This window comes from Pseudorasbora parva, chromosome 13, assembly GCF_024679245.1.
Source record: "Pseudorasbora parva isolate DD20220531a chromosome 13, ASM2467924v1, whole genome shotgun sequence".
Lineage (NCBI taxonomy): Eukaryota > Metazoa > Chordata > Actinopteri > Cypriniformes > Gobionidae > Pseudorasbora > Pseudorasbora parva.
This window is the reverse complement of record NC_090184.1, coordinates 26,646,623-26,667,408: the sequence shown is the minus strand read 5'-3', so window position 1 is coordinate 26,667,408 and position 20,786 is coordinate 26,646,623. Positions and strand designations below refer to the sequence as shown.

The window sequence follows — 20,786 nt, the reverse complement described above, 5'->3', positions numbered from 1 at the left end:
ATGATGAGTGCTATGTGTTTGTGAGGTTGAAGTCCAGGCGTAGTGTGTAATTGAGGATGCTGCGTGTTGTTCAGCAGGTGTGGCGCGTGTCTCCACTGACCAGGGAACGGCGCGTATCCCGCGCGAGCCCAAGCTTCCCCGGGGCTCCGGTCTGTGAGCTTTACCCAATAAGAGCGGAGAGACGGCGGGCTGTCAACATTCCTATCGCCCCTCTCTCTCTCCCCCCGTCACCCACCCCTTCGGTCTGCAGTTCGCACAGTTCATCGCCCCGGTTTATCTCGCGCAGTCTGCTATCAGCGCTCGCAGACTCCAATGGAAAAACGGAGAGGCGCATGTTTCACAGTCCTGCCTGAACGCAAAACGTGGGGAGAAAAAGTGGAAAAGTTGGCACTCTTGCTGACCAAATTGCACCTCACCGAGACTTCATCTGTTCTCAAGAGGAGGTGAAAAAAAAGAAAAGAAAAGAAAGCGCTCTCTGAACCTGCCCGTCTGGCTTGGATTATTTCTGCTGCGGTTGCCAGATCTCGGGGAATACTTTTATATGGCACACGCTAATATCCGGGCAGATACATGATATCCGTCCGTGCATCGTCCGCACGGAACTCTGTACATCTGTCCAGCTATCAGAAATCCAAACTTCAGCGGGTCCCCGCAGACCTAAACGCTCTTTACACCCGTTTCCTACAGTACCAAATCGTGTTTTCTTATCACCGCTGGAGGACACGCTTAACTATGTTTGGCTGCGGTAAAGTTCTTGGGTCGCCCCGGATTCTCAACAGATCTACCGCTGCTCCCGGAGGCTCAGGATTAAGACATATCATCAGAAACAGCTCAGGCTCATCCTACGGTCCCCGTGCGTCCTCGCGGCTGTGTTGCGCGTTCCTGTTACTCCTGCTCATCCTCACACCGCGCGTGGACTCGTCCTGGTGGTGAGTAGCGTCCAGCATCCCCGCGCGCCGCCGCCTGCGCACACTCGCGCGCAGAAACCGAGCTTTTTTTCTGCTCACGGTGACCGAGCTGCTGTCATTTAGGAATCTGGGCATTTATCTGTCATTGGGAATTTGGGATTTTTTTTATTGCTCAACTGTTTTTATTTATTTATCATTATTTAAGTGCGTTTGTGTACGTGTGAATTGTATAGCCAGTCTATTTTATACTTTAGGTAAATGAAAAACAGAGCTTTAAACATTAGGGTAATGTTTTCAAATGCGTTTTGATGGAAATTTAAAGTCGGCTATAGGTCTAGGTTCAGAGTATTTGACTTAAAGTCGTTTTAAGGCGAAATATGTTGAGGTTCGTCTCGCGCAGCCGAAATGCTTGGCACCTCACAGTTAGTCAAACATCAAGTATCTTAAACCCATTTTAAACAAAGCTCTTCGGGCATATGCCACCTACCCTATGTAAACATAATGAAGTGATAACTGATATTTGGTAGCTACGGATCCTGACGGAAAGTGCTCGAGCAGCTGTTGCTATGGTTATCTTCTCGGTCTGTTCGCGAGGGTGTAGTGCGGTCTGAATAACTTGTAATCTAACTTTTGTGGTTTACTAAAAACACTGTTTTTGTTTGACAATGTTGTTGAAATATGTATAGAGCTATACTTATATGTGAAAGGACACATGCTTTTGAGACCCCCAACCTTTTGTTTTTATTTGCTTTGGGGAGGTTTAAGTCTTAATTATGGGGTTCAGACCCAACAAACTCCCCATAATTCGCACCCTGGTGGTGGGCAGACAGAGGTCGGTGATGGCAGTCAACTCAAGTAGGCTACTAAAGTGAACACACACGTTGCAATTGGTGCAGGAACGCAGCTCCACCGCCCTCTCCACCAAGATATTGGCATTTAAAACGCAATTATTCTAGAAACACACAAATCATGGATTTCGCCCCCTCAAAATATCATTTGAAATGCTCATGAGGGTTGGGGTTTTCCCCAGAGCTCTTGCTTATGTATAGTAACAGGCCCTGCACATCATTATATCAGAGTTATGGGTTGGGTTTTCATGGTGTGCTTGAGGTGTTGTGCCAGCCAATAACAGAAGAATAAATGAAATAACTGCAATATGTGTCAGGCCTCCTGCTTAGATGCACACGCACACACACACTTAGCTGGTGACTACAGTAAAGTGAGCCTTAGCAGTCATGAATAAGCCAGCCACATGCTCATTGCTCACATATATAAATGTAGTTAAGGAGGGTGGGTTTTATGTACATAATATATATGTGGTTGTGCGCGTGACAAATGTTAATTTCATGTTTTTGCTCAATATACCGTACATACCAAGTATTAAACATGCTGCAGCTCTCTGATGAAAATCATATACGTTCATACCAGACCCACAACAACTGCGTCAGTTTAATATTAAGACATAGAACTAAGAAAGTAAGATAGAAAGAAACCAGAGGAAAGCTAGTTCTTTGCTTTACTACTATCGTGGTGTAATAAGTCAGGCTTACATTCCCAATGCGAGGCACTCACTAGAGCCAGAGAAAGGGATCGCTTGCTCCCTCTTTTTCGCTCTGTGATCTGCTCATCCATCACTTTAAGCAGACAGAGCAGGAATCCTCTTAAGCTACTGGGCGGCCTGTTAGTGTCTCAACTGAACTTATTTCACAGACACACACACAGATGAAGCTAGACATAAGCCTTTCCCGGACTTCCACACAGATACAACAGTGTGTGTGTGTCCTTTGAAGTGAACTTCATCTTGACCTGTGAGCTTTTTTACCAAGTTCGGACAAATTTCAGAACTGAAAAGTGGCTTCCTTTCAATTCATGAGAACTGGACACACCCAGGAAGTTGAATAGAAATTTTGATTGGACTAAGAGAATAATCTATCTATCTATCTATCTATCTATCTATCTATCTATCTATCTATCTATCTATCTATCTATCTATCTATCTATCTATCTATCTATCTATCTATCTATCTATCTATCTATCTATCTATCTATCTATCTATCTATCTATCTATCTATCTATCTATCTATCTATCTATCTGTCTGTCTGTCTGTCTGTCTGTCTGTCTGTCTGTCTGTCTGTCTGTCATTTTATCTATTGTTTTATCTAAGCTTTTTTATAAAGTTCAATGTGTTTTGACAAATTGCACTTTTTACAAATGACAGTCATATGAAATTCTTTAAATTCTCAATTCATTTCTGAACGAGACGCGAGCTAATTTTGTAATCATCCAATCATATTGCAATTGGCACACGTAAAGAGACATTATGGCACATGTATGTTTCAACAGGTCTCTAAATCATTCATCCAGAACTGCAGAACTGGAAACTTTAGGACCCTGATTTAGAAGAAAAGTTGGAGACATATGATAGATGTGGGGCCTGATCTATGGAAAGGAGAAAATGTGATTAGACCAATGGGGAGATGGAGAAAGAAGAAAGGACAGAAATAGGGGAGGTTTCACCACTATTTGGGTGATAGAAGCAAAAAATTACAAAATTGTACATTCTTTTCCCCATCAAGCATAACTACACACACACACACACACAGACACACAATGTACATGAGAGCAGATTTTAACTGTGTTTTTACAGCATGTGGTTGTGGTTGTGGTCCTGTGGATAATGAATTACTGCTGCTGGTAAAGCCAACCTGCAAACCACCACAATGTGTAAGACCAGACTGGTGTGTGTGGGTGAGCTTTTTGAAACTCTGACTATTGAACACAAAGCACGGGGTCTGATAAAGCCCTATAATCACAGTCAAATGAGGCGTCGGAGTGGGAGGAACACAGGCATAATCAAAAGGTTGATCAACATTTCCAAAAATGCACATTTTTGCAGACTAAATAATTTAGGACTAAATCCTCCTTTAGTCTGACATGACAGAGTGTGTGTTTGTGTGAAGGCTGAGATCAGGCTTGACGTGATACGGTTCGGGTGTGTATGAGAAAGAGAGGGATATTATCCCAGTTTCTGTTGGCGTTCGAACAGTGATGGATTGAAACAATCAGAACAGGAATGAAAACTACACAGTAAAAGAGAGACAGAACGCACCATTATCCATTAAATCTTCTTCTGTTCTGATTACTTGTTTAGGTTAAGTAGAATCAAGTATGACATCACAGCAAACGATAATGGAGCTAATGGCTAATAATAGATAAAATAGATTAAAAACTCAGTAAAGATTTAACTTGGAATACAAGATTATCATAGAGGGCTCAGCAATGTTTTCCAAATTGGTTGATGTTGAGCTTATTATGCATGTGTGCCTTAACATAAATCCTAAATAATGATTGGTTTGTGAATGTCTGTTTATGACACATGCCAGATTGCCAAACTTCCCCCTGAAATTCCACTAATGAGTGGTAAGATTCTGGGAATGATCAAACTCTTTGGCATCAAACAATGCATAATCACTGAATGTTTACTGATTCAGCACTTTCAGAAGAATACCAATTGGCAAAAACGGTGACTGATTGGAATAATTCAGGTTTTAAGCCACTGTCTTTGTATATTTCAGGTATATTGGAGCCCTTGGTGCACGTGTGATCTGTGACAATATTCCCGGGCTGGTGAATAAACAGAGACAATTGTGTCAGAAGTATCCGGACATCATGCAGTCAATCGGGGGCGGGGCTAAAGAGTGGATTCGAGAGTGCCAGCATCAATTCCGCCATCACCGCTGGAATTGCAGCGCTCTGGACAGAGACCATACTGTTTTTGGGAGAGTCATACAGCGCAGTGAGTTCTAGAAATGTGTCTGTGTGTTTTGGAGACAGGAGTCAAGGTTATTGAAGAAAACAAGAAACTTTAAATGCAGAGAATGATGGAAGTTATAATGTTAAACGTGGCAGCAATTTGAATTTTGAAGGTGATTTTTTTTTGCCATTATTACTTATTATACTAATTACATTTTAGGTTATAATGATATAAAGTAGAATGATAGTCTACTTTAGATGTATCATTTGTAGACTGTTAAGTTAGGGTTAGTAGAATATATGAACCCTGCTGGTAAACGTGCTCACAGTGAGCAAATTGTTATAATTTTTTCAAATTGTCTATTAAAAACCATTCGAAATGATGTATGGTTTAAATCGGATAAAAATTAATGAGCTAAACCTGTTTCATAGCCAACAGTCAGCAAAGTTGATTTTGTTAGTTAAAGTTTTCAGAGGATTTCTGAGGTTTCAAAACAAAATCACCTAGCAACCATACCTTAATATCCCTGGTAATATCACCAAATTTGGCACACATCAAGTCAACCCCCCCCCCCCCCCCCCATGATACCACAATTGTTTGATTAAAATGAAAGCCTATATATTAAGACCTACTGTAGATGTTTACAGACTAGACTACGGAAGTTTTATAATGTTACACATCAGATATTTTTTTCCACAACAGTAAACCAAAGGTTTATTTAAGACATAACAGATAATGTTTGAGTGAATACTTGCCAAGACAGATATTTTGAAGTTCTGTAATTCTGTGTATGTGTGTATATCGGGATTACCGTGAGAGGCATCTTTGTGCATACATGTTAGATCTGTCAGTCAGCATGAATCAAAGTGTACTCCTCCCAGAAAACATACAAATAAAGATACTTTTAGATGTTTAATTGCTATTTGGAGCATTGGGATTGCTAGACGAGGGCTAAATTACCTCAAAAATTGAACATTTTCCCTTGTTTTGGCTGTATCTCGGAATTATCCAGAATTTTTTTCTTCTTTTCTTGTTTTGTTTTTGCAGAAAGCCTTTCAGTAATCACTCTTATTAACTGACTTTCTACTAATAGTCTAATGATACTCTAATGTTAGTAGAATGTCTAAAGTGGACTATTAGACATTATACTAACATTAATAATGACACTACTATTATAATATTATATTCAGTTCAAGTCAGTTTGATCAATACTATTGTTTGTTTTTCTTTTTGCAAGAAGAGCAAGAAGAACCCACAACCATTACCACTTGCTGGGAAACAGATATAAAGGGCTTTCGTGCCGTGTAGTTATAGGAAATCAATGATGGGAACTAGCCACCAGGGTGGTCCCACGAGAATCAATGCTGTGTCCCAGGCAGGTTTTTGAGCCCAAAGTTACGACTTCAAATCACAACGCGCAACTTTGTAGCTTTCCAGGTAAATTCACACCAAACTGTCTGAGCACAAGGAATTGTGGAAGCTAGATGTAAACAAAGCATGGCGGACCGTACAGGGCTTATGCTCATTTACAATCATTTCTATCGCCAAAGGTGCGTACTCTTTTCTTATTTGAGGGAAACAGAGGAGAAAAACGGCATATAAGGCAAGATAAGCTGTTATACCTTTTATTTTATGCTATCTGTAGGGGCTGCCATTGTTGTTTCGCGGGCTATGTGACGTCAGAGCTTTTAACTGGTAGGACATCGATCATGAGTTCATTGGTGGGAAGTCACAGGTTTGCTGTTCCAGTTCACTTTCACTGGTAGAAGGTTGGAAAAACATGGGTTATGGGTTGACTGGAACGCAGCATAAATGTAAATCTAGGGCCATTTTCCTAGTTACATTAACACCACTAGTAAGAACTCTATAGTGACGTAAGCCTGCAGACAGCATTTAAGCACGGCATTCAACAACTTAGCGATGTAAAGAGTGAGAATTGATTGGACTTTGGCTTCAGTCTACTATCGCTGTTTTCCATGTTTGTGGATTAAGTATATGTAAACTGTGTGTTTAACACAGCTAAGAAATGGCGGGTATTGGTGTTTCGGCATGCGTTCGGCCAATCAACATGCAGTTATGTCACTGGTGGTTCCTATTGTGCTGGGTTAGACCGTACTATAGTGAGCTAAGAGCCTCCCAAAACGATCTGCGGTGCGAACACACACAAAACTAATACCAGCAGTAGTTATAGGAACTATGTGAGTCCCTACCGGTGCAAAAGCCCTTAAACTGATTCTCAAACTTTCTCTCTCTTTAAATATCTCCCTCTGCATCTCATATGGTACATACCTAGATCAGCACACTGCACTGTCACCATATAAATCAGTATGGATCATTTCAAACATTTGTTCTCTTGGACATGTCCATCACTGTTTATCACTGCGGGATATTAATGAAACGACTCGGATCTCACAGGAAAATCCAGCCACATTCGCACAAATCCCTGGCCAGGTGTGATAAACAGACAAAACCCCACAGGATCACTTATTTCAGCCTCAACCTGAAGTTTACTCAAGAAATCGGCACTGTAAATGTGCTTTCTGTTTGGCTTTCGTACAGCGTTCCAAAGATCCCTGTGTGAAAATATCACCCCTCCAGCATTCTCTATGTCTCTTTACCACATAAACAGGCATAGTGGATGTAAATGTTTGGAGAGATGATTCTGGCAGCCGGACAGACTCTCGCAGCACTGCGTGTATTCAGTTTATGAAATGGAATTAGAATTGGAGCGGTTGCCAAGAGAGGATTCTCCTATAAACAGCAACTGTACTATTAAAAAAAATCTATTTTTCTTCAGAGAATATCTTGCTGTATGAATGATGGAGCGATTCAAACATAGATATCCTCCAGATGTCATTGTACTACATGAGCACAGATCATTGAAACACATTTTAGCCGAAACAGGAAACTGAAAACGACTGCAGTGCAGCGTGAGAAGGACAACTTTACGCAGAGATCTGGGTAGGGGGGTCCTACAATAAAAAGCTCTGCGGAAGTTAGTCATATTCACTACTAGAATGTAAATAACTTCAAGATTATTTAAATGTGTATATTTCCTCCAATATGGCTCAATTATTATTAATACTAGTCAGAGGTGGACAGTAACTAAGTAAATTTAGTGTAGTAGTGTACTTAAATACACTTTTTGAGTATCTGTACTTTAATTGAGTGTTATTTTTTCTGGAAACGTATTACTTCACTACATTTGAAAGATAAATATCGTACTTTTTACTCCACTCCATTTCTATCAAGGTCCTCAAAGTCAAAAGTCGTTTCTGTAGCAGCTTTGAAAATCTGTGGATGATTTTTCCCCCTTCTTTTCTTCTTTTTTTGTTTTGTTTTTGCAGAAAGCCTTTCAGTAATCGCTCTTGTAGGGTCATGTGAAGTTTCCCAACATTTTTTGAACAATGATCAGTTTATAGCAAAATGGAAGAAGACAGTTTCTCGGCACAGTATGTGGCCATGGCCATAATTAGAAAGTATGTTTCAGTTTTCTGAAAAGATTAAAGATTAGTTTAGTTGGCATACACTAGATGCATGTCTCATAAAATGTTCAAAAATTGTTTGGGAGAAAGAGAAGAGTAAAGAGTTGGGAGAATACTTGAAGTGAATCAGATAATATGGTCCGTGCATTCGGCCTTAAAGTGACAGCAGCTTTGTAAAGAGCTTTGTAACTTTTATATAAGTATTGAAATGAGTTTAAGTTGGAGCATCACACGCTAACTTAAACCATCATGATGGTATAATGTGCATTTATACAACATTGCAACAATAATAAAATAATGCGTTGACATAAAAAAGAAAATGTACTTTTAATACTTAAGTACTTAAAAAATACTTCTGTACTTTTACTTAAATAAAAACGTTTTTACAACTTTCACTTGTAAGTTAACGTAGTCATATTTGACCAGTAGTACTGTTACTCTTATTCAAGTAATGATGTTGTGTACTGTGTCCACCTCTAAGTAATTTGGTAATAGGAACATCTTAACTTTCACAAATACGTTCTTAGTGTATATACAATAAAAGTTTTTTGCAAAAGTTTGGGGTCTGTGAGATTCTTTATCATTTTTAAAAGACATTTCTTATGCTTACTAAGGCTGCATTTATTTGATGAAAAATAAAGTAACTGAAATATTGTACTGTGAAATATTATTACAATTTAACTGTTTTCTATTGTAATATTAAAATATAATTTAATCAAATTCAATTGAACGGAAACCATGATACTTTTTCTGATAGATTATTTTGATGAATTGAAAGCTCAAAAGAACAGTTTTTATTTGAAATTAATTTTTTTTGTAACCATGATAATGTCTTTACTGTCAGTTTCGATCAATTTACTGCATCCTTGCTAGACTGGGTAAACTCAGCCTGATCTGCCGGTGATTTGATTTCGCCCGGCACGATGACGGCTAGAAAAGCGATGGGTCATTGCCTGTTGATCACGCCTCTTGGGGTCTGATTGGTTGAAGGACTATCCAATTGCGTACAGAGTTATTTGAATAATGCTAGTTGTTCATGCCTCTTGTGCAGTAGGATATACAGAGCAGACTCCCCAGACCAATGTTCAATCTTAAATTGAGCCTGGTGATAGCCAGACAACGTCCTTGCTTAATAAAGTCACACATTTCTGTAAAAAAAAGCATTTAAAAGTAATTATAAAAAATATAACATACTAAATATATTATGTACTGTCATTTTACAATTATAGCACAACTGTAATACAAGTTTTGAAGAGCACACTCGCAAAATTGGACACTCCTTGTAACTGTCTGTGATGATTTACATTTGGTATTTTTCTTACATTCAGTCAGGCTAAAGGAATCAGTGTGAGTGACGTAAGTCCAAACATGCAGGACGCTTAGAAATAGCAGGTTAAGGTTAGAAAATAGCTGTGGCAGTTCACTATCAGGCTGCTAACCTTCAAACAATTTATCCTAGCAGAGAATGGCCCACCCTGGAGGGATTAGGCCAGTACTAATATTTAAACCAAGCACTTACAATGGGGCTAGTCACACCCCTAGGCAGGTCTCTGGCGGACAAATCAGAAGTGCTGTTTGGGATTATATGAGAGCGGAGGGTGTGATTAAGACTCTTTAAGTGTCTGATAAAGGACCTGAATGTGTTTGTTGTGACTTCATGATTCTTGTCTTTACAGGCAGTCGTGAGGCGGCATTCGTGTATGCGATTTCCTCGGCGGGAGTGGTTTTCGCTATTACCCGTGCCTGCAGTCAGGGGGAGCTAAAGACGTGCAACTGTGACCCCCACAAGCGCGGCCGGGCCAGCGACGAACGAGGAGAGTTTGACTGGGGTGGCTGCAGTGATAACATCAACTATGGGATAAAGTTCGCCAAAGCCTTCGTAGATGCAAAAGAGCGAACTGTGAAAGACGCACGAGCACTCATGAACCTTCATAACAACCGCTGTGGCAGAATGGTGAGAACAGAGGCTATATAACTTATTCCCAGTGATATAACTGTATGGTGAAAAAGCCGAATGAATAAAGCCACTATCAAAACCAGGGTTTGAAATTGCCACCCACCAACTCGCCAAATGCAGGTGGAAATCCATGTCGCGAGTAACGCATATGAACACACAAGAAAATTTGGCGGGTTATGATTCATAAATTATGTTCTATCACTCTGCATGGCATTGCAACCAGAACCCTTCCCCTAAAAAGGCTCAAACATTAGAGAAAAAAGCATAAAGCGGTCGCATACTGAGAAAACGGCGTTTAGCTTTTCTTTAAAAAGTGACATCGCCAACTACTGGCCTGGCATTCACGTTTTTTAAACTTTGAACACTGTGACAAAAGTATGCCCGAATTCACAGTACTCAAAAGAAAACCCGGATGACCTACTACTCCTGGCGAGATTCTGAAGTGTGCATACGATGGACAATTTACTATCCCATGAGGCCACGGGAGAGGATTTGGTAATGGCAGTGAAGTTATTAACTGACACTAATAGGTCACATGATAATGGCAACATGGCAAATGTAGTGCTTCCAGATTACATTCATACTACAAATATTCATAATATATAGAACTTTTTTTTGTTTTTTAATTATCATGAAGTAGGCTAATTGCTTATTCAAGAAAGGTACCTTCTCAAGAGAGTATGCGATATCAGAAACAGCCATTGTTTTCTATGACCATACGCATACCGGCGGCACCACTCTGCGTCTATCAAGACGTCTGAGGCACGGTGTTTCCCATCTGGTGTGCTCCGCTGAAGCCATAGCAGACAATTGAGAGGCCACTTTTTCTAACCCGTTCTCATATATGCCGCATGTCCAAGACTTCTGGGCAAAAAGTGACCTAGCGTTTTTATTGCTACGTGCAAGTAAACTCAAAGTAATCATAAGATATGTCACAGAAAATGTTCTGCTTCATACTATATTGACGTTAAAAATCGCATCCATGAAAATGATTTCTGCCCGAGTTCTATCCTGATTCTTTTCCACCAGGTGTGAGGTAAAGACCACATGTCCCAAGATTATGAGCTCAAACTTTGCGTCATCAAACTACGCCTTTGTTTTGAATAGGCGCCCTCTAGTGGACGGAAAAATTACATAGTGCAGCTAAGATGTGCCATTGATCATCTGGTTTATTTAAAGTTTTAAAAAAGTCGAGTATATTTATAAAGCACTTTTTAAAAAAAGGCAAGTGTTTATCAAAGTGCTGTACACGCATACAACTTAAAGGGTTTGTTCACCCAAAAATGAAAATTCTCTCATTAATTACTTAACCGACACCCATAAGTTGTTTGACACCCATAAGACCTCGGAACACAAATGAAGATATTAGTGTTGAAATACGATGGCTCAGAAAGGCCTTCATTGACACCAATGTCATTTCTTCTCTCAAGACCCATAAAAGGCACTTAAGACGTTGTTACAAAGTCCATCTCACTACAGTGGCTCTACAATCATTTTATGAAGCGACGAGAATTGTTTTTGTGCGCAAAAAAATAAATAAATAACGACTTATATAGTGATGGTGTAACAATGAGACAACAGATTGGGCATCCGAATGCAATTTTATTAAGACAACAGTCCAGAGTCCAACAGTCTAGAGTACAGGCAAGGTCAAAATACATGCAGGCAGTCCGAGCAGACAAACACAGCAAGGCAGGGAACGTAGGCAAGAGAGTAGTCCAGAAACAGGCAGGTGATCCAAAACCAAGAGACATGAAAACATGATAGAACGCTCAGAATTGTAGTAGTTACACTTTACAAGACTTCACAGTGAATGGCAGAGTGAACAAGGTTTATATAAGCTGTGTCTCATTTCAGAAGGCTGCGTCCTCTGGAGGTCACATTCGAAGGGTGCATACGCCATTAGACCGTCTCATTTCAAAAAAGTCAGCAGGACACTCCAAATGCGACCTCCGAATGCGTCCTTCTTTCACAGGAATTCGGAGTGTGCATGAGGAGTATCCTTCACGGCTGGAGATAACCCACAATTCTTTGCATCTCCGTTAACAACCGTCATATTAAATTTTTTTATATTATATGAAAAAACGGCACCACCGCCAGATATACATGCGAGCGTAGGTGTGGTGTTTAAATTAAGGAGTTCAAGCTTTTTTGTTGTTTTTTTAAGCTCTATTACCTCAAACAGATAGTTGAGGTAAACATGATTACAACTGTGCATTTTAAACGTTTAGAACAGTACATTGCTGTCAAGACAAGAAACATTTCATAGTCATTTTCAAGTTACAAATAATTACAAATAATCAAGGCTGAACTTGTTGGCATAGCAACTTGATACTTCCTGCCTGTGTGTCCTACGAAGGACGTCTCGTTTAATTCTGATTGAGGACACTCCGTATACTGCATCCTACACAGGATGTGTCCTCCGGAGGACGCATACTTCGAAAATTAACGAAATGAGACACAGCTATAGACTAAATTGATGAGGCTAATGGCACACAGGTGTAAACAATGATGGCTGATGAGTCAAGGTAAAGGATTTGAACGTGTATTGATTCATGATTCGGATCGCCAGTGTTACATGATTTCAGCAGTTTGGCCCGCGATCCGAATCATCAATCGATACGCTGATTCATAAGATTCGAAACTTTGTTTTGAAATCGGCCATCACTATATAAGTTGTTATTTAGTTTTTTTGCGCACAAAAACTATTCTCCTTGCTTCATAAAATGATTGTAGAATCACTGTAGTGAGATGGGTTTTGTAACGATGTCTTTAGTGCCTTTCATGGGTCTTCAGAGAGGAAATGACATTGGTGTCAATGAAGGCCTGTCTGAGCTATCGGAGTTCAACAAAAATATCTTCATTTGTTTTCCGAATATGAACAGAGGTCTTACGGGTGTCGAACGGCATTAGGGTAAGTAATTAATGAGAGCATTTTCATTTTTGGGTGAACTAACCCTTTAAAATATTAATGATACAAACAATCAACAGTACAAAGGAAAACAGTAAGACACAATAAAACAAAAAAAGCAACTCTAACATAGTTTCAAATGCAAGACTATAAAAATGTGTTTTTAGGCAAGAATTAAAACCAGCAAGTGTTTGAGTCTGTCTAATATAGAGGGGCAAACTATTCCAGAGCATTGGGCCACCACAGCAAATGCTCGGTCACCCCTGTTCTTCAACTTTGTAAAAGCAAGCATACAGCTTAATCAGGTCCGAAAGATATTTAGGTGCTAAATCATTAATCAATTTAAAAACAAACACCAAAGTCTTAAAATGATTCTTGAAATGGACTGGTAACCAGTGAAGAGAGGCGAGAACAGGGGCAATATGTTCCCGCTTTCGTGTACCTGTCAAAAGGCAAGCTGCCACATTCTGAACCACCTGCGGTCTGCAGAGAGAGGCCTGACTAATACCAATATAGAGGTCATTACAATAATCCAAATGAGTATAGATAAAAATAAGTCTTTGAAAGTCTTTAAAATTCTTTAAAAGGATTTCACCTTGGTAAGTTGTCTCAATTGGGGGAAAAACTAGGTTTAACTACCAAGTGAATCTGTTTGTCCAATTTAAAATCACAATCCATGATAACACTTACATTTTTTACATAGGGCTTTATGAGTGGAATCAGTTCACCAAGGTCCAAATCTAATGATTCATAAGTGCCTCTTGGCGTAAACAGCATAACGTCTGTTTTTTGTTCATTAAAACTAAATGCAATCCAGGCCTTAATTTCCTCAAGACACGGCAGGGGGGTAAAGTGCAAGTATCTTTTTGTTTCAGAAGCAGATAAATTTGCGTTTCGTCTGCATAACAATGAAAATGAATACCAAATTTCCTCAGAATGTGTCCTATATATACAGGGAGAACAAAATAGGGCAGCATATACAGGGAGAACAAAATAGGCCCCAAAATGGAGCCCTGGGGGACCCCACACATGGAAGAAGCAGTTGAGGAGACAAATGCTCAGAAACAAACTGAAAAAGTTCTTTCAGACAAATAGGATCTAAAATATCCCAACACAGTACTCTTAATCCCAAGATTTTATGGTCTAAACAGTATCAAATGCAGCCGAAAGATCTAGTAAAATTAAAATCGCACAATCCCGAGTCAATAGCAATTACCAAATCATTAAAAACCTTCAACAGTGCAGTTTCTGTGCTAGGGAGTTAAAACCAGACTTAAACACTTCATGAATACCATGTAAATCCAGAAATGGATTAAACCGTCCATATACGACCTTCTCCAGTAATTTAGAAAGAAACGGAAGTTTCAAGATAGGTCTAAAATTGATGAATCCAAATTAGATTTCTTGATTACTGGTTCCACTACTCCATGATGAAGGCTAATAAAAGTTCTGAATGGCCGGTAACTTAAATATTTAGTAGCCAAATTGGCTGTTGAGTGAATAAAGTTCATTTCCTGATTACAACTAAACCAAAACTACATTCTGACATAATTAACACAAAAACATTGTTCTATGAAAGCGCTCCTGTGAAGCTGTTTACATTCTGCGGCTATTCTTTGCCTTATGGAATCTTTTCATAACTACTAGGGATGTTTTCTCTGTTTTACAGGCTGTAAAGCGCTTTATGAAGCTGGAATGTAAATGTCATGGAGTCAGTGGGTCATGCACTCTGAGAACCTGCTGGTTGGCAATGTCGGATTTCCGTAAAACGGGAGATTTCCTTCGCAAGAAATACAACGGAGCCATTGAGGTCACCATGAACCAAGATGGGACAGGATTCACAGTAGCTAATAAAGACTTCAGGAAAGCCACAAAAAATGACCTAGTGTACTTCGAAACCTCACCTGATTACTGCCTCATGGACAAAGCTGCAGGTAAGAAAGAAAACAGAACTATTTAACTATTTAGGAATTATTTATCAGTACTTACAAGACACTAAGAGTGTTAAAAGCCACTCAGCTCCCTCATTAACTACTGCCTACACATGCAGTGTTTTTTTTTATTGTATTAAATTATATATATATATATATATATATATATATATATATATATATATATATATATATATATATATATAAATAATTATTTTTATTTTATTTTATTTATTTACTTCAGATCAGATGTTGCCCTCTCACAAAGAATATATGCATTAAACATTGTAATAATGCAAATAAACTGGAAGAATAGAAATCTTATATATTTCTTAAAATGCACAAAAAGAACCAACGATACCACACAACATTTTTGGCTGAATAGTTGTATACTTAGGATTATAGAGTTTAGAACAAACCAAACCCGGATGTTTGAAGAATATCAGTACAGCGATTTCTTTCAAGCAGTGTAAATACTGACTCATTTAGTAATAATGCAATTATTACTAACCTATACTGTGACTCATGCATTACTAATAACACAAATAGTTAACTTTGCTGCTGCTGACGCACCCACTCAGCATTAACAAAACAATCGTAAACTTGGATTTTGCATAGACTTCTCAGAATTAAGAGTTAGATCATACCAGACGTTCAGAATGTAGGAAGTGCTTAGTCTGGATGATGAATAAATTTATAATAAATTAAATCCTGTTTATAAGAGACTATAAAGTAAGGAACCGTATATAGTATTGTTTCCGCCACTAAATAAAAAGAGTAATTGTGACTTTTTATCTCAGAAATCAGACTTTTTTTCTCACAATTGCGAGATATAAAGTCAGAATTCTAAGATATAAACTCAATTCTGACTGAGAAAAAATGTCTGAATTGTGACTTTATATCACGCAATTGCGAGTTTATATCTCAGAATTCTGACTCACAATTACTCTTTTTATTATTTTATTTTGTGCCGGAAATGGGCTTCTATAGTAAAGCGTTTAATGAAGACACCATTTGCAACTAAAAACTGAACATTTACACAACAACTGCATTTTTGGGCCCTGAAAACAAAAAAGTGCAAGTTTTTGAAAACGGTGTGAACTACAAAAATGCTAATTTGTGAAACTAGTCATGTACATGTCTATTATGTTCAGTCTATAGGCGCATAGCTTTTCTTAACAAAGTGACATCGCCAACTACTGGCCTGGCATTTATAATACAGTGTTTAGTAGTTTTCGCGGATCGGTGTAAACAGTGATCGTTTTGACAAAGTTGTCGTCGGTATGCGGAAAGCGCAATGGAAAAACTTCTGTTTTTAGTACATTGTTGTTGTGTAAACGTAGACTAACTGACCACTGAATCTCCTGCAGACCTCAGAGGATCCTCACTTCTGAGATCCAGTCTAATAGTGTTGAGCCATGTTAGTTTTTACATGACTCGATAGAGTGTGGAGAAAGACAGAATTCGGAAACTAAAGTAAATTGACTCTCACACCTGCCCTGCCCTAAACCTTAAGGGTAAAAAGGGCAGTTGAGGCTTTGAAGGGGTCAGAAGAGGTGGGATGGGATTTTTAATCCTTGATGCTCTGACACACACCTCTGACTGCATGTATCATCTGGACTAAGAAGCACAAGTCCCATGTTCAGTTGGTGATGGGTCATGAATAGACTAACTTTATGACTAATTTTTTAATATTTGTATTTAATTTGTAAAATAAATATATAATGTATAATACATTTCATCTGTAGTTTTTTACAGGGGATAAATCTAGAAATGCAACCTTGAAAGCATTTTATGCTTTGCATGTAGATATGTTTTTTTGTCGCAATGTTATTTTTTTTATATACATATCCTATGTGAACACCCCATAAGAAATGTTATTGATTTGATGATATTGTCCGCAGCTGAGACTGACTAGTCGACTAATGGTTAAAACAAATTCCTAATGGAAACGTATCACATCACACTGTGTTACTCTGCTTTCTGAGAATACTACAGCAGCTCATGCATCAGTGTGATGGTTTGAGTGTGTGTTTGGGTCAGACAGACAGCTCACAGCTCAGTGATTTCAGAGGGTCAATGCGCTTACCCCCTAACCACCACCAGCATCACCACCCCAGTGGAATTTGCACCCCAAGGATACAACAGGCTCATTTTTCAAATCCCATTCTTTCAAAGCTGCCAGCACAACCATCACTCTCTGGTTCTCATGGCCGCAGGGCAGGCAGATTTTTTTTTTTTTTTTTTTAAGAAGGAGACCATCACTGTCCACTGTGTGTTTAACCTTGCAAAACAGCAACATGGAGATTCCCAAACAACAATCTGATTATATATGGTCTTTTTATTTTTTAATTTTTTACTTTGTGTTAAAAGACTGTTAGGTTGTTTGTTTCACAGTTGTTTTCACTGTGATACAGTTTTGGGTTCCTCAAAGAACCTTTCTATGAACACTACTAGATAATAATCTAAAAAACATTTTGTTGACTATAAAGAACCATTTGTCCAATGGAAAGGTGGATGTTAAAGCGTTGGATGCAGTAATGTATAGCATGCCACCCAGTGGAAACTTGTTCTCTGGAGTAACGAATCACTCTTCTCTATCTGGCAATCCAATGGATGAGTCTGTGTTTGGCGGTTACCAAGAGAAGGGGACTTGCCTGACTGCATTATACCAAGTGTAAAGTTTGGTGGAGGGGGTTTATGGTGTGGGGGTTGTTGGGTTTTTTTATTGGTTGGGCTTGGTCCCTTAGTTCAAGTGAAAGGAACGCTTAATGCTTCAGCATGCCACAAATTCATATAAACACACTCTTAAACCTTGCGGAAAGCTTTCCCAGGACAGTTGAAGCTGTTATAGCTGCAAAGGATGGGCCAAATCCATATTAAACCCTACGGATTAAGTGCATATAAAACCAGGCGTCCTAAAACTTTTGGCAGAATAATGTATATCATAGTAAAATTATATTTTATTGAATGATTCAATTATTTGAGGCTTATTTGTATTCTGGTGGGCTTAATACATCATGAAATGAATAACTTTTTTGGGTATGTTAGGTCACCACACTTGTTGTCCAATATAAAACCTGTAAAGTAATTCCTTTTTTTTGCATTCCAGGTTCATTGGGTACTGCTGGTCGGGTCTGTAACAAGACGTCCCGGGGGACCGACGGCTGCGAGGTCATGTGTTGTGGACGGGGCTACGACACCACACGCGTAAAACGCATCACCAAGTGTGAGTGTAAGTTTAAGTGGTGTTGCGCCGTCGAGTGCAAAGACTGCGAGGAGGCTGTCGACATTCATACCTGCAAAGCTCCAAAACGTGCCGAATGGTTGGACCAGACCTGAGGCACACCCAAATCCTCCCGTTCCTCAGGATTTTGTCCATGGCATTCTGGGATATGAAGTCCATCCCTTGCAATTTTTACCCCTCCCCTAACCCCTCTTCTTTGTTGCATGGCTTTATTTGAACTTATTTTGTGAAAGCACTACAACTGAAATCTACATTTCTCATGAGCGCCTTGCACACTTTGCCTGATATGGCAGATGTATCTCTCTTTCTTCTTCTCTCTCTTTTTTTGTTGTTGTTGTTGTTGTGAAAAGATCGGAGGACGGTAAAGGTTTAGGAATCGAGGAACAACCTGTGCTGTAACGTGTTGGTATATATTTTTTTGTTTCGTTTTGACGTGAGAAATTTGTTCTGAGTGTTGTTTTGTGACAAAAGGTGTGCTGCTTTTAAAATAATATTTTAAACTGACTCTGAGCCTATCAGATATTATCATGGCTAATAGCTGTATATGTACATCACATGTAATTGAAAACCCAGCCGTGTACCTAACATACATCACGTGCCCATACTGGACAGTATTTTACTCTGACTATCGGTACCGAATATAACAGAATTAACAAGGCTGGTCAGAGGGACTCAAGAGGACAAAATGGATGACAGCTATGTGGGCTGCTCACTCCACATGGAGCCCTAACAGAGAGTTTCTCTGGAAGCTACAGAGGCGTTTGGAAGGGTTAGATGTAATATTAATAATATAAATGAGCATGCACTAAGGACATTAGCTAACAGTTGAGCGAAAATGAAATGTTATTATACAACTCATCATTGCCTGTGTAAACAAGAAGAATGGTGTTAACAGCTGTGACTGGTAGAGGTGTAAGCTCTCATTAGCTCTCCTGTGCTGTGGTACTTGTTAACTGTGTAATTATTATTTTTTTCAGCAGAAGTTCATATAAAGACATTAAGTAAGACATAAAGAGTCATTTTATTTTGGTTTTCTTCACCTTAACCGTTAAGGTCACGCGACTGATTGCTCTGGAACTGCAGGATAACGATGTCATGACAGCACAAGTTCAAACATCTTCTAAAAGGAACTGAGCACTAGTTAAATATCTACTTTAATGAAATAAATATATACATTTACACATATATTTACACTACTGTTCAAATGTTTGGGGTCAATAAGATGTATTAAGACTTTCTATTTATCAGAAGTGTCTCTGTTTCCAAAAATTCAGCTTTACCATCACAGAAATAAATAACATTTTAAAATATATTAAAAACAGTTATTTTAATACTTTAGTTAAGATTCATGTTAACCACCCAGACATTGAGTCCTTGGATAAAATCAGACTTTGCATTAGGGTATCCTAACAGAGATCTTAGAAATAACGGCTACTTAATAAAAGGGCCTCCCTATCTACGAAACTTGACCAATGAGCAACCTGAAATGTCCAATAATGAGCTAATGACAGGGCAGAAGCAGCTTTGAACAGGTCTCTGTCACAGTGGGGCTTGTGTCTGCTTGTGATATCAAAGCTTTTTCAGGGTGGTTTGTTTTCTAACCGAAGCATGTTGTTTTCTACAATCTTCTCTCCTTTATTAGGTACGACTTGTGTTTTTCGAAGGTTTGCTTTTATTAGAAAAAATGTGATTTTAAAATGGCCAACTTCGTAATATATGTTCATAGACCCACTCTCGAGAACCATCTCATAATTAATGGCATTTATTAAAAGAAATATGCAGTGTATTTACTCATAAATCACAAATGAAATTTTCAGTTTAGAGTCTGTTATGCAACAGAGAAGCTGTGGACACATCCACCATTGTTCAGCTGTTTTAACATCTATTATATATATGTAATATAAATTCACGCAATTTGGAATTTCATGTGAGGGCCAAAGTTTTTCCCATGCAGATTCACAATGGGATGGGAATTTGCCAACCGAAAGCTGTTTAGTTTAAAATTTACTTCAGTGTGAGCTGTGCTTCAAACATTACTACACTATTAAAGACACCAAACTTTTTTTTGTCAATTTTTCACTGAAATTGTGCTAATGTGACAGCACTTTTAGTCATGTTTACATGCACTTTAAAAGTTTGATTTTAGGAGAATGTGATCAGTGTTGCCAAGTATGTCGTTTCCCTGCGAAGTTGGGCTACTTTTAAGTTGTTGCCGCAGGTTGAAAAAAAGTTTGTGGGTTGATTTCCACCCCGTAAGTACGATTTTGGCACACACCTGGCAACCCTGAATGTAATTTCAGCAAGTACATCCTGATGCACAAAGATTTTGATTCTGGAACATTCCAATCAACCAATCAGATTTTAGGGACAAGTTTATGGTCTACAACAAGAGTTAGCTGCTTCTACATCGGTGTAATTCACCTATCCTTTCCCTCTGATTTTTGGGATATGTTAGGATTAGTTTTAGTAGGGACAGGCTTAGGACTACATTTTCAGACTAAAATTGTGTTCCAGAAACAATAAAATATGTGGACCCAGAAACTTACTTGTCAAAATCAGCAGATGTGACTACAACTCGGCTTCGTTCAGCA

The 20,786-nt window shown here is 38.8% G+C and overlaps 1 protein-coding gene across 1 annotated transcript; it reads left to right on the top strand.

The window, feature by feature from the left end:
- Positions 1-255: 255 nt before the first annotated feature.
- On the top strand, positions 256-19,164 carry wnt2bb (wingless-type MMTV integration site family, member 2Bb). The gene is made up of 5 exons (XM_067413646.1): positions 256-929; positions 4,486-4,706; positions 9,826-10,103; positions 14,687-14,951; positions 18,061-19,164. The coding sequence occupies exons 1-5, from the start codon at positions 571-573 to the stop codon at positions 18,288-18,290; spliced, it is 1,353 nt and encodes a 450-aa protein (XP_067269747.1). The 5' UTR covers positions 256-570; the 3' UTR covers positions 18,291-19,164.
- Positions 19,165-20,786: the final 1,622 nt, after the last annotated feature.

Coding starts and splice junctions, on each gene's coding strand:
- wnt2bb (XM_067413646.1), top strand. CDS start 571: ATGATATCCGTCCGTGCATCGTCCGCACGGAACTCTGTACATCTGTCC. Junction 10,104..14,686: donor ACAACCGCTGTGGCAGAATG/GTGAGAACAGAG, acceptor TCTGTTTTACAG/GCTGTAAAGCGCTTTATGAA. Junction 14,952..18,060: donor CCTCATGGACAAAGCTGCAG/GTAAGAAAGAAA, acceptor TTTGCATTCCAG/GTTCATTGGGTACTGCTGGT.